Source organism: Dermacentor andersoni, chromosome 1, assembly GCF_023375885.2.
Source record: "Dermacentor andersoni chromosome 1, qqDerAnde1_hic_scaffold, whole genome shotgun sequence".
In the NCBI taxonomy this organism is placed as follows: domain Eukaryota; kingdom Metazoa; phylum Arthropoda; class Arachnida; order Ixodida; family Ixodidae; genus Dermacentor; species Dermacentor andersoni.
Window position 1 is genome coordinate 270,630,312 of NC_092814.1, and position 16,428 is coordinate 270,646,739.

At 47.0% G+C, this 16,428-nt stretch overlaps 1 protein-coding gene across 4 annotated transcripts in view; it reads right to left on the reverse strand.

Moving 5' to 3' along the window:
• Nup214 (nuclear pore complex protein Nup214) overlaps positions 1 to 16,428 on the reverse strand; it is a 356,899-nt gene that overhangs the window by 296,632 nt on the left and 43,839 nt on the right. For all 4 annotated transcript variants that reach the window (XM_055063139.2, XM_055063141.2, XM_050195519.3 and 1 more), the window contains exon 11: positions 7,842 to 7,997. In XM_055063139.2, coding sequence (XP_054919114.1) covers positions 7,842 to 7,997 — 156 coding nt within the window. The remainder of the gene's footprint in view (positions 1 to 7,841; positions 7,998 to 16,428) is intronic.

The following is a 16,428-nucleotide window of genomic DNA, read 5'->3' on the forward strand; positions in this document are numbered from 1 at the left end:
AAAGCAGCGCAGCGCCTGGCTCTGTTAGCAAGCTCCCGCCAGGTGAAAAGTGAGAGCAAGCAACACTGCTCTTTTGCCTTTTCCCTGGTATTTTCCAAGTCAAGATTTCAAGATATTCGGAGTCCGGCGCAAAAGCTTTTCAAGATAAGAGGTGAAAAACACGTGGGTTGACACCACAGCCGGAAAAAGTTTTGACTTAACTAGAAATGTGATATCTTGAAATATCTGTTAATGATAATTTATAGTAAAATGTTTTGATGTTTGTCCATGCAGACTTTTTTTTTCCAACCCAGTTATAACAATTATTCGTTATAACCATGGGATTTTCTTGGCAATTAACTATCGACATTAGTGGGTTCGACTGTATTCACTCTAAACAGCAAGCGTAGCTACACAGCTACGTACAACTGTAAGCGCACAGCAGGGCCGCACAGTGCATGCTCGCATGCTCCAGGATGGCCGTGCTATGTTGTGCAGAGGAGTCTTGTCCTGCACAGATAGCAGGCAAATCCAGATTGTACCCAACTTTGCAGCGCTCAGCACGAAGCACGTCTAGAGCGGAGCGGTTGGGAGTGAGCACACAATGGCACGTGTCTCTTGCAGATGCTAACTGCCATTCACCACGAGGTGCGGCAGGCATAGTGTACGTGTGGTATGGGGTTAAGTTTCGCATAGGTCAAGGCAAGTTGAGTGTTCCAGACTAAACAGAATTGGTGAGACCCGACAGCTACGACACCGATAAGCAGTATGGCCGAACTTTATTCGTACATGGGCAAGCTATCATCTGCTCATGCTTTTTTATTATTGTCAGCTATTGCCCAATAGCAGCCATGTATAAGAATCTCCTATATGATGAATTATGGCATGCACCAGCAGCCCCAAAACGGGTGAGGAGAAGGCTGCAGCAGAGAGAGTTCGAGACAAAGGATGACCTCGCCCTCTGCTTGTAAACCCCACTGACCGAACACGAGTGCAATATTTGGCAGAGATGTTCACAGCAGCATATGCTATCTACGGAATGTGTTTTTTCATCAAGCCTGAGGGGTGGTTTAGGACCCTTTAAGTTGTGTTCAACCACACAATTGTGCTGCGGTGACAATGCAGCAGCTGTCCAGTAGCATCAGTGGAATGCTAGTGAACTGGTTTTATACTCACTATGTTTAACACTGAATAAAACTCCGATGTGCACCCACAAATTACAGGCCAAATCGTGATGTAGGTGTGAGAAGACAATGTCTACAAAACATAATGACCAGGCCGTGACCGATGCCATGACGCACGCAGCATTCCCAAAGCGTGCAATATTTGTTGGTACCAGGTTGACCATACTGATCAAAACGATTAATGCCACACGAACAAAGGGAACAACAAAAGTAGCATGTGTGGAAAGCATGAAAGCATGTGCGATGATCGCGTCGATTACCCACCGGAAGGCACATTGATCACTTCGAATACGCGACTTAAGTATTCACGCCTGCAGATTCCTGCAGTTTGGAGCTTTCTACCCACATGTGAGCAAACAGACGAACTTGGCACGAATGCTCGCGGTAGTTGCCTATTGGTCAACCATGGACCCAAATGCCGCTTCAACAGCCGTCAATCTAAACAGTATACCGTATTTACTCGCATAATGATTGCACTTTTTCGTCAGAAAAATTGATGCACATTCAGGGGTGCGATCACTACGCAAGCTAAAATTGGCGTATGAATAAGGTACACTTTTAACGTATCAGTGTAAACGTGGCTACTATTGTTGCCGCTCGCGATTTGTTGCGAGCCCACGAGTGCAGATGAGAGGAATCGAAAGGCGCCTTTTTTTTTTTGCTGTTGACCACAACCATTATAAAGCCTACACATAATAGAGGCAAGTTTGGTTGTATACCTCCTTTTGTCATGGAAGTGCGAAAAGTGATGAAAGTAATGAAATGAGGCATCTACTTAAGAATGTTTGGTGCATGCAGACCGCTTGGTTTTTTTTGAAGAGTCGTTCGCGTAGCATTCGACAGATGGTAAGAGCGATCATTATTAGCTAGACTTGGCACACGACATATCGCTGCGGCAAGTTCAGGGTGCGATCATTACACGGGAAATAAAAAAAATCGAATTTTGACGACAAAATTCAGGGGTGCGATCATTACGCGAGTGCGATCATTATACGAGTAAATACGGTACATAATCTTGCAACTGATCACTCATGAGCCATCCGTAGGAACATATCAGCAACAAGCTTTCCGTGACTGTTTGCAGCCCATTATCACATCGACCAGCAGCAAATTCTTGTCATGGCTACACTCTTGGTCGCATTGTCTAGCCCGTTAGGCCTAATCGGAGCAGTGGCAGCGGGTGGCGGCGACTAAACTTACGGTTACCAAGTTAATGCAGATCTATACACAGCTATTGCACGACCCTCAGAAAGCCCACAAACTGCCTCGCCAACAAAAGCAAGATCACAAGATAACCGTTGCATGTCACGGCCGCTATTCTTGCAAAATACCGTACGGTGATCCCTCATTCTGAACACCGTTCGTGGTGCACAACGGTTTGTTTTTATAGCTTCGAGTGACCCGTCACAAGACTAGCTTTGGCTTTACACGGCAGGCTCAAAACTATCATGTTACAGTGCGCTAACCCCCGGCTGCGTTTTTACAATTACTAGTAGGTACAGCGAGGCGGGGCGCTTCTCACGGCGCTCAACGTTTCTGCGGGTGCGAGAGAGAAAATCTGGGGGCTTTTGCTCTTTGAAGATGCAAGTCTGCCTAGGCACAACAGAGGAGGTTTCTTAACACGTGTTGTATGCGTTTGTCCCCTAGGCATGCCGGCATTGTGGAGTGTGGTCCAGTTTGTTTACACTCCACCGCTGGCTGCCCGCGCAGTGAGCAGTGGGCACGGACGCCCCATTTGCTGATTGCTTTGTCTGAAGGGGCAAGGTTCTGACTGGTGTTGCACAAGTCGTGGGTCGATTTTTTAGTCGCGACGATAGATTGCATTTTTCACAAGCACTGCTCCAGGAGGGAACATGTAACCGGCAAACGGAGGCCTCAGGAGAGCACCTGAGGTTATATTAAAGCAGGCGGCGCAGGATCTCCAGGGCACCCAAGCGGTAGCGGGAGGATCAAAGCTGGAAGCAGGGCGGCCTGTGGGTTTGGGCCGCGGAGGCCGAAGCGGTGTTCGCATAAAAATTGGCTGTCCGCAATGGCGGACAGCCGATTTTATACTCCCCTGGCACACACAGGCCTCGGCAAGCCCCAACCCACGGACCAGTCCGGGTTCTAGCTTTGATGTCCCCGTTGCCACTTTGGTGTCCTGGAGGCGCCGCCAATAATGCGAAATAATGACCCATTGTTTTAATTAGTAAAAAACACAATTGAATAAATATAACTACGTCCAGCTGCCAACCTGCGATGCTAACTCAGCACTACCGCGACTTCTGCCGGACCGCCAAGGGACAAACGCATACAACGTGTGCTAAGAAACTCCTATGTAGTGCCTAGGCAGAGTCGTATATTCAAGGAGCAAAAGTCCACACATGTCCTCTCTCGCACCCGCTCTTACTCGTGCATGCGCACAAACGTCCGTCGTCTCCGCAAGCGCCCCGCCCCACTGTACCGACTAGCAATTGTAAATACGCCCCCCGGCTGCAGATGCATATGCGTTTACACAGACAGCAGATGGATGTAGACGAACAAAGAAGTGGAGGGAGGGGAAAGGGACATTGCACAAACTTGCCGTGGACCTTCCGATTTGAAAACTCTATACAGTCGGTGCCAACCGCAGTCGACACGAGGCGCCGATGACTGCGATGACCGGTACCGAGAGACATGATACATATTCTCCACTTTTTTCTGTTGCGCAGACTGACTTTAATGAGCTGACGATAACTCGCAGAAACCACCTGCCATAAAGACGGAAAAACCCACCTGTTTTCTGGAATAGCACAGGAAAGCAATACTTTCTAAGCAGTTGAGGATTGCCATGAAGCAATCTCAAGTATGGCCCACTATTTAACTAACTTAAAACCCCATTGGTATTTAGGACAACTTCACTCTTTATTCAGCTTCAGAGGGAAAAAAGCACTTAATTCTACTTGACAGACATTGTATTGATAGAAAATATTTTAGAGACCTTCGTATACAAGCCGAGTTTTATCACCACTGGCATACTAATTTGGCGTTCCCATTAATAAGAGTAGAGCATACTATACATTTCGATTCACAGGTACACTACTTAATTAACTGGTAGTTAGCATGATTCTTGTTATATAATGTGATTAGCATCCTGAGCACGTGCAGCACCATTTTTGCACAGTCTGGAAGCACAGAAGCTTGTGTTGAATTTTTTTATATTCTATATTCGATTCGAAATGTACTACTCAGTAATCGCACACCCCTAAAAAATAAGCACCATGCATTTGACAAGCGCAAGAAGCACCGCTGTCAGGCATCTGGGTGACGCAGGATTTTGGGGTTAGCTTTGCAACGACCATTCTGCAGCGCGAGCGACACTCATGAACAAAAATAAGTCAACACTTGTGCATTGTAAATAGTTTTGGAGCAGCAAATCGGCAAGTTTCCGCTTTTCACGATCTCAGGAAGCTATCCAAGACTGGCGGACATCTTGGAGAAGCTTCAGGTAGGCATATCTTATATTTCTAATTATTGATATATCAAACCATTTAGCGCTCTTCGCATTCAATATATTCGGGATTGACTGTAGTCGATTTTGAAACGAATATTAAATCGAATCAAGAAAAGTCGAATATCAAATACAGTCGAACCCATTTACAATGATACCGGTTTTAACAATATATTGGTTACAACAATGAGAAGCTGCTAGACTGTCAACTTTTGTATGTTTTCCATGGTGAAATAATCCGCTTACTACAACGCCCCAATGCCGCATTATCAGTTATAACGATGAAGTCTGGCTCCTGGGTGTCCGTGCCAAAGGGTAGTGAAATGCGAAATCCTTGAAAAGAAAAAATTATGCAGATCCCACGCACCGTGGGAATCGATGTAAGCGAAACTTTCCGTGCTGGATGCTTTGATTGATGATAATTAGCGGTGGTATTGATGGCTAAAGCTTAATTTCTTCAACGTTTAGGCTAACACGAGAGTGGTGAGTTGATGTTAAATGTTACCTTGCATGCACCACTGCTGTTTGTCTGCATAGTATGCAGAACACAAAGGGAGAGGTGTTTGCACGAGGCGTTGTGCACCATATTTTATAACCTCTAAGAGGGCTGCGCATTGTCATTGCCTCACATGGCACATCGCATTGTGGCAGAAGGATTACACTTGAATCGGATTATGGGGCTGTAGGCGCCAAAACCACACTCGGATTATGAGGCACGCTGTAGTGGCGGACTCCGGATTAATTTTGACACCGTGAAGTTCTTTAGCACATCCCAAATCTAAGTGCATGTGGTTTTCTATTTCACCCCCATCGAAATGCAGCTGCCGCAATTTGGAACAAATCCACAACATCTAGCAATGACATAGCCGCAAAGCTAATGCAGTCGGCACAGAAGTGCTGATTTGACAGTCGAGCATTTCCGTAGTGTCTCCTGGACCTTGTGGTGCGCTTTAATTAATGCGACTCTGCTTCTACACACCCTGCGTAAGTTACTCCCTTGACAAATTTGTATGGCGTTTATTTTCACAAATAGCAACAAGTACCATACCTTGAATTTAAGGTTATCCCGTTTCCCTGCAACTGCTGTCCTATATTAGTGGGGTTTACTTGTCTTCTCACGTCACCTCCCCCCTCTTTTGTATAGAACTGCTTCTTGTCCTCCCTCTTCTCCTCTCTACAGTTATATCTGCGTCCCCTCTGGCCTCCCAAGTTAGTAAAAAGGGAAGCGTTGCAGTTTCTGCAAGGCTTCTGAGGGAGTCATGGATAATTGCAGTCAACGACTGAATTTTCAGACGCCCAAATTTTCGGACATGCCTGATATTTCGGACGTCTTCGCGGCACCGCCACAAGCCCCATAGAATCAATGTATAAGGACATCTGAAGTTTCGGACGCTCGAACCCCCCGCCGTCCAATTTTCCGGACTTTTTGACGAGACGGAAGGTCCTTTGGCTCCTTGCGCAGCGCCCTTGCGAAGGAAATCGACATGCAGCCGAAGCATATCACCGCTTTGAACCACAACTAGCCGAATCTAGCCGTCACACACAGATTTGGTCTGGCCACACTGGCTATGTTCATCGCCGCACTTCCGCCTCCGGCGGAGTTTCCGGAGCGGCGCCATTTTGTTTGTTTGTACAGGCCACGTTTTGGCTAGCGTGGTGTATGGTTGTGCTGTTGTGTCGAGTGTGCTCTGCGTCGCTAGGCCTAGGTGCTTCGACGCTCGTCAGCGAACTCCACTATTCGCAACTTGAGGATTTCGCTTGCCTTCGATGGCCCCCACTCCGTCTTCGTCGTCCTCGCCGATGGCAACGAAGCGCAGAAAACAGTACCGTCGGTTAACGATGGAGAAGAAAGCTGCCATTATTAAACAAGTCGTGAGCGGCCAATCGCAGGCTGACGTGAGCAAGGAGTTCGGCATCGGTGTACAGTGCTGACATGACCCTTGCTCAGATTGAGGCGAATATGATCGCATGCAACCAGAACGCCGTCCAAAGAACAATCAACAAGTTCTTCAAGCCACTGCAGCAATAACACCAGCTGCCCGACGATGCACATGTACATAATAAACCGGCAGTCGGGTGCCTACAGAGTTCTTGAACGCCTCTTTTTATAGCCACTTCACTGATGCTTTGGCAGGGTTTCGGAAGCCTGGTACTTCGCCGTTTACCTCTAGATCCGAGAAAAAAAGAAAAAAAGGTGCGTTTTTTTTTTTTGCATGCATTCATTTTTTCGGACTGCCTGAATTTTCAGACATTTTTACGTTCCCTAGAGGGTCCGAAAAATCGGTCGTTGACTGTACAGCTGTCAAGCACATTAGCAGACAAAACAAGTTTCTCCTGTCCCCTTTCCTCTCTGCCTCTCCTCTCTTACTCAGCCCTGTCATGTATATACACTCTCTGACACCACCACCCTGAAGCCATGTGCGCCACAGCATCCCACATCAGCGGGAACAGTGGGAAAGTCAAAGGAAAAGGCAAAGAAAGCTGCACTTTAAAAAAGAAAACGAGAAATTTGAGCCATTGAAGGATGGCCCGCAGCCCCAATAGCAGCCGCGCGCTGATTTTCCAGCATTCTCCTGAATACCGATGTGGTTTTCTGTTTAATAGCCGGCCATACTGTGCTTAATGTAAATCTTCTATAGCTTAGAAAGCTCTGCTTTCCAGTTTCCTTCCAGAAAGCAGGAAGGTTTCTCTATCTTTGTGGCAGGTGGTTTCTGTGGGTTATAATCAGCTCGTTATCATCTGGCTAATCTGTGCGACAGATAAAAAGCGGTGACTGTACATCACATGACTCAGCACCACTCGGCACGGTCATCGGCATAGCAAAAGTCAGCCGCGGTTGACGCCGATAGTAAAGTACGGGTGCCTTTTCACTTTTGGGTTTGGTATCGTTTGCTGCTTGTTGTCGGTTTGCAAATAGGAAGGCACCCGTCAAGTTCGTGCAAGGCCCAGTTAGCATGACGTTCGTTGAAGTGGCGTTCGATTAATAACTGTACTGGCAGCCATTCAGAGCTGTCGCTTGAAAATGTATCAATGGGGTTCTGCTGTATATTAAATATAACAATCTTATGTTTCAACCATCATGCTTAGCAAGTCTCATCTTGCACAGAAGCATGTGGCAAAGTTTTTAGAAATTTGAAAATATGTGTCAGAACTCCTTTTCTATTTTTGGTGCCCCTGGACAGGTGAGTATGAAGTACATAGACACTAACCCATGGGCCTGCGCTGGCCATTTGGCAGTAGAGGCTCGGGGGGCCGCACAAGAGAGGGTGCTCCCGTAGCCAAGTTCTTCATGTGGAATGGGGAGAGGCCTCCGCAAGTTGACAGCACCAGGAGAAGAGGCATTGGAGCCCACGACTCTGTCTTGCCTGTAAGAAAAGCATGCAAGCAAGAGAGACAAAAATTATACAGTGAAACCTCGTTACTACAACCACCAGATACACATACTTTTCAGTAATCCCCTGCTGATGATGAATGTGGTGTTTTGTGGCGCAAGGGCCAAATGTGGCCAAAGAGCACCAGGCCGGTGGTAATGCGTTCGCAATGGAGCTATGAATAACGAAGGGCAGATGTTACGTTGGCTGTAAAGGGGCCTAAAAACAGTCGCTCTAAAGTGCATAAAACCTATACAAGATAAAACTATGCCGATGGTTAATGGGCTGTACAATGGACACGAAATACACATAGTGAAATAATGATGATTTAGTGATATATCTCACAGATATACTTTTTCCAATAAGCACTACTGCCTTAACAGAGTCCTTGGGATGCAAGGGCCTGTAGGCATGTGCTATGCAAGGCTACCATCACAGCGGCATCCTCTAGAGGAGGATGTGCTATGAACTTCTGGGGCTAAAAACTTGCAAGTCGACATCGTTCAAGAAATCCAGAACTGCTTTGGTGTCAAAGAACGGTTCTTCACCAAGAAACAATGCTGGATGGAGAGGGGTGTGCTGGTGATATACAAGGGGAAAATGTCTCTTTCTCTCAGCTTCGGCTTCCCGACACTCCAGGAGGACGTGGAGAACGGTCAGCCTCTCACCATATCTACCACACGTTGGAGGTTCATTTCCGGTCAGTAAAAAATTGTGGGTGTCATAGGTGTGTCCTATCCCGAGTCGACAGAACAAGACATCAGTTGATCGTGTTTTCGTTTTCGGGGGCCAGAAACCTAACTTTGGCTTAATCAAGTGAAGCTTATTCGTAGCTTCCATGTCCCACAAGCGTTGCCAGTGGCTTCGCAGATTCTTCCGTAAGAGAGGCTTCAGATCTGTGACAGGGACAGCAGCCGTAGGAATAATAGCTTGCGAGGTGATTGATGTAGCCATTTCGTCAGCTAGTACATTCCCCTTGATGCCTCTATGGCCAGGTACCCAGCATATAATGACATGCTGGTTAGACATATATGCTCTACAGAGAATGGAATAGAGCTCAGTAAATACAGGGTTTTTGTGTTTACAGAGTGACTTCAAGGCTTTTATGACGCTTAAGGAGTCTGTAAATATAATTGATTTTTGAAGATTTGATTTTCTGATATGTTTCACAGCCGACAATAGTGCATGGGCCTCAGCTGTAAATATACTTGTTTCAGGGTGCAGTACAACGGATTCCGAGAAGGATGGACCAATGGCTGCGTAGGACACCCCGGCATGCGACTTAGAAGCGTCTGTGTAAAACTCTGTGCACGAGTACTTGTACTGGAGCTCCTAGAAATGCATTTTGATATGTGTCTCTGGCGCATGTTTAGTGACCTCTACAAAGGATGTGTCACACTCTATCAGCTGCCACTGCCATGACGGTAACAGTTTCGCTGAAGCCATAAGACAATGTTCAAGCACCGGAACACCCATTTCCTCACCGAGGTTCCTTGCGCGCAAAGAGAAGGGTCTTCTCACTGCAGGTCGGTTATTGAAGAGTATGGCATCGGTCATATTGTTTATGCATGAATAAAAGGGGTGTTCGCAGTTAGAATTTACTTCAAGGAAATATGTAAAACTGCTATATGATCTCTGAAAATGGAGTGACCATACATTTGCTGCTGCATAAAGGCTTTCTACGGGGCTTGTCCTGAAGGCTCCGGTCGCGAGGCGGATTCCTAAATGATGGACAGGATCCAACATCTTTAAAGCACTTGGTGTAGCGGACTGATATACTATAGCGCCATAGTCAAGATGTGAGCCGCCAAGACACCTATACAAGTTCAAAAGACATTTCCTGTCACTGCCCCATGTTGTACTTGATAGAAGTTTCAATAAGTTCATTATTTTGAGGCACTTATCCTTCAAGTATTTATTATGCGGGATGAATGTCAATTTCGAATCCGGTATGATGCCGAGAAACTTGTGCTCGGCGCTTACAGGTAATCTGCTACCAGAGAGCTCAATAGCAGGGCGTGGTACTATTCCTCTCTTATTCGTGAAAAGAACACAGGTACTTTTCTGTGGGCTCAACCTGAAACAGTTTTCGTCAGCCCATTTCACCACTTTATTTAAAGCATGCTGGACATGGCGTTCACAGATAGTTAAGTTGCATGATTCAAAACCAAGCTGCACATTATCTACATATACAGAGTATGATATCGTTCGTGGGATAGCCATGCCCAAAGAATTCATTTTCACAATAAAGAGTGTGCAGCTTAGCACACCACCTTGTGGAACACCAGTTTCCTGGGTGAAAGACCTCGACAAGGCATGGCCCAGCCTTACACGAAATGTGCGGTTAGAAAGGCAACTTTCGATGATACTCGGCACACTGCCGCGGATACCCATAGTGGAAAGGTCTCGAATAATACCAAAGCACCATGTGGTGTCATATGCTTTCTCCCAAATCAAGAAATACGGAGAGGAAAAACTGTTTGTGTATGAAGGCATCCCTTATATTTGCCTCAATGCGGACAAGGTGGTCTACAGTCGACCTGCCTTCTCTGAAACCACACTGGTAAGGATCTAGTAGTCCATTGCTTACAAGGATATAGATTAAGCGCCGGTTTATCATCTTTTCAAAGAGCTTGCAGAAACAGCTTGTCAAAGCGATAGGCCTGTAACTACTAGGTAAGGACGGGTCCTTACCTTGTTTGAGTATGGGTATTAATTACAGCTTCTTTCCAAGAAGATGGAATATACCCAGCGGCCCACATGACATTAAAAAGTGAGAGCAGTGTTTTCTGTGTTTCAGGATGCAGGTACTTGATCATTTCATAAATGATACGGTCACCACCTGATGCTGAGCTGTTGCAACAAGCAAGAGAAGTTTTGAGCTCAGCTAAACTGAACGGGCGGTTGTAATCTTCATTTTGGGCACATTTCCGATCAAGGCGCTGTTGCTATGCGCATTCTTTGAACTTCAGGAATGACTATGAGTAATCCGATGCACTGGAGATATACTCAAAGTGTTCCCCCAGACAGTCTGCCTGGTCTTCCAGGCCATCTCCATGGGTACTTACTAAGGGCAGGGGGTTCGTCTCCCGACCTTTTAGTTTCTTCACCCTATTCCACACTTTTGCCTCGTCTTGTAAGTATTTATTCTAGATATGTACCGCTCCCAGCTCTCTCTCTTTGCACGTCGACGTACTCTCCTGCCTTGAGATTTGACTTGTTTGAAATTAATAAGGTTTTCAGCTGTTGGGGAATTGCGAAGCAATCCCCAAGCTTTGTTTTGATTTTTGCGTGCATTTCAACATTCGTCATTCCACCATGGGATGCAACGGTTCTTTGCCAGTCCGTTAAATTGTTTAATGCATTTTGTTGCAGCGTCAATAATAAAACCAGTTAGGTATGCCACAGCATCGTCTATATTAAAATCAGAAATGTCGTCCCATCCTAAACACGCGAGTTCTCGAAACAGTTCCCAGTTTGCTGATTCGAGGTTCCATCGAGGGAAATGCGACGAGCATGCATCTGGTTTGGTTAGGTTTAATGTAATTGGGAAGTGGTCACTCCCATAGGGGTTCTTGAGAACAGACCACTCCAGGTAAGGAAATAGTGAACTCGAAACGATGCTCAAGTCTATAGACGAGTATTTGTTATGTGTAACATTGTAATATGTTGGTTCTTTATTGTTCAATAAACATGCACCTGAAGAAAACAGAAAATATTCTATCAGGCACCCATGCGCATCGAAACGCGAGTCGCCCCACAGGGGGCTATGCGCGTTTAAATCACGAACGACTATGTATGGTGGAGGAAGTTCATCGATAAGGCTATGAAACTCTGCTTTAGAAAATTGACAGGCGGGGGAGACGTATATCGAACAAACTGTGATTAACTTACCAAACAGCACAGCTCTGACTGCAACTGCCTCGAGGAGAGTTCGGAGTTTGATTCGCTGACATGCAACGCCCTTATCGACTATTACGGCTACACCACCTGAGGAGGTGAGTGCATCTTCGCGGTCTTTGCGGAAAGTGGCATATTGCCTTAGAAAGTTGGTCTGTGTTACTTTTAGGTGTGTTTCTCGGACACACAGCACCTTTGGAGTGAATTCGCGAAGGAGTTCTTTAACATCATCAAGATTGTGAAGAAGTCCTCTCACGTTCCATTGTATTATTTGGGTATCCGTAACGGGAACGAGTTAGTGCTGTGTGTCTAGAAAGAGAATTTAGGTTACAGGACCGTTTTCCGGTCCTGTAATGCGATGTTTCTCTTTTTTGGAGCGGTCAAGCGATTCTCACCGCTCCTTAGGCACAGTGGCGCCGTTTGACTTAGTGTCTTGTCCATCACCTCCTGTGAAGCGCTGGACACCCGCTCTTGTGAGCAATAAATCCCCTGCTGACTTCTTATGGTTTCAATGTAAAAATATTTCAGAACTACGAATTTCAGAATACTGAATTTTTCAGAATAAGGATCGTTACTCAGTTTCTGTATTATATTAACAATGCGTCAGTACGACGAACTAATATTCCCAAATCTGGGGATTCTTAGATTTCCGTATATCCTTCACGGCAGCCGAGACAATAGATTAGCAGACGAGAAGGTGCAGAAATTGGATGCCAGAGCGCATGGGTAAGGAAAACCTGAGACAGCACTCAATAAAAAAGTGCGAGAGATAACTTTTTTAATCTATTGCCGAGGCAACGACGCATCGGGTTTTGCGAGCACATGCTCTGCCAAGGCAAGTGTCGCCTAGCACGGGAGCCGCGTCTCTTCCTTCTTTCACCCTTCTTTCTGCACATGCCTCTTTCTTTTGCATTTATTTCTGCGGCCGTACTAGTTACGTGCGGAGAAATGTAAGTTCCGCACTCACTGGGATGCCACACGGCCACACTTTCCGAACGGTGGAGTTTACGGGCGTTTGTACTTCGGAATAGTTCACGTGCCCGTCTTAAGTGAGACAGTTACGGTGTCCATGGCAAGGAATGTGAAAAACAAACAAACAACAAGAAACATTGCACTTTGGAGGTGACATGGAGCTTCCTTTTTGTCAGTAGTTCTCTCAGTGTCAACTTGGAACGCATCACTCTTATTATACGGAGCTTCAGTGGTGTATGGCGGCGAAATCTATGGAAAATAGCAACAGCGCGGGTGCCGAGAGCCAACAGCGTCATTTTCTTGGATAGCTCAAACAGTGACAACTTATGAACTGATGGGTTGATGGGCGGAATCGCTAATTACAGGGCTTTCACTATAACGTCCTTTCAGAATAATGAACGATTTTTGGATGTCCCGTGCGATTCATTATATTGAGATTTGACTACATAGAACAAGGCTTGGAAATAAATTCCTTATACAGCAGTAATGAATGACTTCAATGCAAAAGTGGGGAAAAAGCAGGCGGGTGAACAGGCAATTGGCAACTACGGAGTCGATTCTAGAAACGCTAGAGGAGAGATGCTGGTAGATTCACAGAAAGCAATAAGCTGAGAATAATGAACACCTTCTTCAGGAAACGTAGCAATAGAAAGTGGACCTGAAAAAGCCCTAATGGTGAGACAAGAAATGAAATTGATTTCATACTTTCTGCCGATCCAAGCATAGTGCAGGGTGTAGAAGTGATAGGTAGGGTAAAGTGCAGTGATCATAGGTTAGTGAGGGCTAGGATTCACCTCAATTTGAACAAAGAAAGAGTAAAATTGGTCAAGAAAAAACAGGTCAACTTAGACGCAGTAAGGGTACAAGCAGACAAATTTAAGCTGGTACTTGCAAACACATATGCAGCCTTAGAACAGCGAGATGACGATGATGACATAAAAGTAATGAATGAAACGGTATCGAGGCTGGCTTCAGAGGCAGCAAATGAAGTGGGAGGCAAGGCACCAAGGCAACCAGTAGGCAAGCTCTCCCAAGTAACAAAGGACCTAATAAAGAAGCGACAAAGAATGAAAGTGTCCAACTCAAGAGATAAGATAGAATTCGCGGAACTGTCAAAACTGATTAACATAGCAAAAATGAGTGATATTCGAAATTAAAACGTGAGAAAGACTGAAGAAGCCCTAAAAAATGGACACAGCCTGAAATCTGTGAGAAGGAAACTTGGCATAGGACAAACCAAGATGTATGCACTGAAAGATAAGCAGGGTAATATTGTTACGTGTGGAAAGACACAGATGACAAAGGCTATATACAGGCTATTTACACTGGAGCCAGACAGCCAGGCCGACACTCGCTCGCGCCAAGGGCACAGACCCACTTCGTCGTCGTTCTCGTGGCGGCTCGTCCCTTGAGCATCGCTCGATACTACCCCCCCGGCGGCAAAAGCACCATCACGGTGCTGTTACATATCCAAGGCACGTGGAGAGTTATAGGGTTTGAGTCGGGCGACGTGGACAATGTCACTGGTTGTCACAGCAGAGGACGTAGTGGGCGTGGCTAGAACGATTTCATAGGTGACATCGGTTACTTGCCGGAGCACGCGATATGGGCCTGTGTAGCAGGAAAGCAGTTTTTCACAAAGGCCAACTTTACGCGATGGTGACCAAAGCAACACGAGGCTGCTGGGCACAAAATGGACATCACGGTGACGGAGGTAGTAGCGTTGCTTTTGTTTGCCTTGAGAGACTTGTAGAAGAGCACGCGCAAGTTGGCGAGCATGGTCAGCATGGGCGATAGCATCACGGACATAAGCGTTAGTTGAAGCTGTGGTGGACGGAAGCACAGTGTCCAGTGGTAGCGTCAGTTCACGGCCATACAAGAGGTAAAAAGGCAAAAAGCCAGCAGTTTGGAGACGGGAAGAGTTGTAGGCAAAGGTACTGTAAGGTAGAGCCTGGTCCCAGTCACGGTGGTCGTCTGAAACGTATTTGGATAGCATGTCTGTAAGGGTGCGGTTCAAACGCTCAGTGAGGCCGTTCGTTTGAGGGTGGTAGGAGGTGGTAAATTTATGCTGTATTGAGCAGGCACGCATGATGTCGTCAATTACTTTGGCTGTAGCGAAGGTTCGGGGCAGGAGCATCAGTGGCAGTGGGTTCATGGCGGGTGGCATAGGGAACAGAAGGTCCAAAGGGGCGGGAATGAGCGGCGGTGTATGTCCGAGGAGGTGGTGGCCATCGGTTGCGGCAGTGACGAGCGACGTGGCCGATGCAACAGCAGTGGAAGCGAATCGGCCTGTCATCAGGGGTATGCCATTCGGACGGGTTGTGGCGAGATGTGGCAGAAAAGGACTGCCGGGGATGAGGGCTGCGAGAGAACTGGGGAACCGTGGGTGGAGACGAACACACGGAGTCGAGACCCATGTTCTCAAATTCTTGTCTCACGACGGCCTGAATCAGCGCAATCGTGGTTGCTGGTGGATCGGGAGGCGTCGCGGAGAAAGCTGGCAAACAGGCAGCCTCAAGCTCGCGGCGAACAATACGGGTTACGTCGTCACAGGGGGTGGTCTGACGCGGTCGACCCTCACATGTCGACGTAGCAGCAGTGTTGGGTAGCCGCGTGATGTGATGTGTGATACGGCGGCTCTTAGCTTGTTCAAGGCGACGGCATTCTTTGATGATGGCGTCGATAGTCGAGATGTGGCCGAAAACAAGCAACTTGAAAGCACCGTCGGCGATGCCTTTTAGTACATGCGACACTTTATCTGCTTCAGACATAGTATCGTCAGCTTTGCGGCATAGAGCCAAGACGTCGAGGGTGTATGAAACGTACGGCTCTGTAGATGTCTGAACACGAGGCGCAAGAGCCTTTCTCGCGGCAGCCTTGCGCCCAATGGGGTCGCCGAACAGTTCCCTGAGCTTTTCTTTGAAACTGTCCCAACTGGTTATCTCGTCGCCATGCATTTGGTGCCACACGCGTGGGGTGCCGCCGAGATAAAAGATGACATTGGCGAGCATGATCGTTGGGTCCCACCTGTTATTAGCACTGGCATGTTCATAGAGCTTGAGCCATTCGTCAACGTCCTCTCCCTCCAGGCCAGAGAACACACCAGGGTCACGATGTTGGGCAACCGTGATGATTGGAGCCGCCGGACAAGGCGAAGCCGTTGCAGAGGCGGTCTCGTCACCGGGAGGCATGGTGACAAGCTCGATGTACTGACCACTCCGGAGTTCTGTGGTGAGGACGGGGATCGCTGACCTCCACCAGAATGTTACGTGTGGAAAGACACAGATGACAAAGGCTATATACAGGCTATTTACACTGGAGCCAGACCGCCAGGCTGACACTCGCTCGCGCCAAGGGCACAGACCCACTTCGTCGTCGTTCTCGTGGCGGCTCGTCCCTTGAGCATCGCTCGATGATATCGGAATAATATCATCAGCAATCTCGAAGGTATAATAAAAGCAGCGGAAGAATTCTATACTGACCTGTACAGTACCCAGAGGACTCAGGAGTATTCTATTCGAAACAATAATGGACAGTATACAGAAACTCCCCC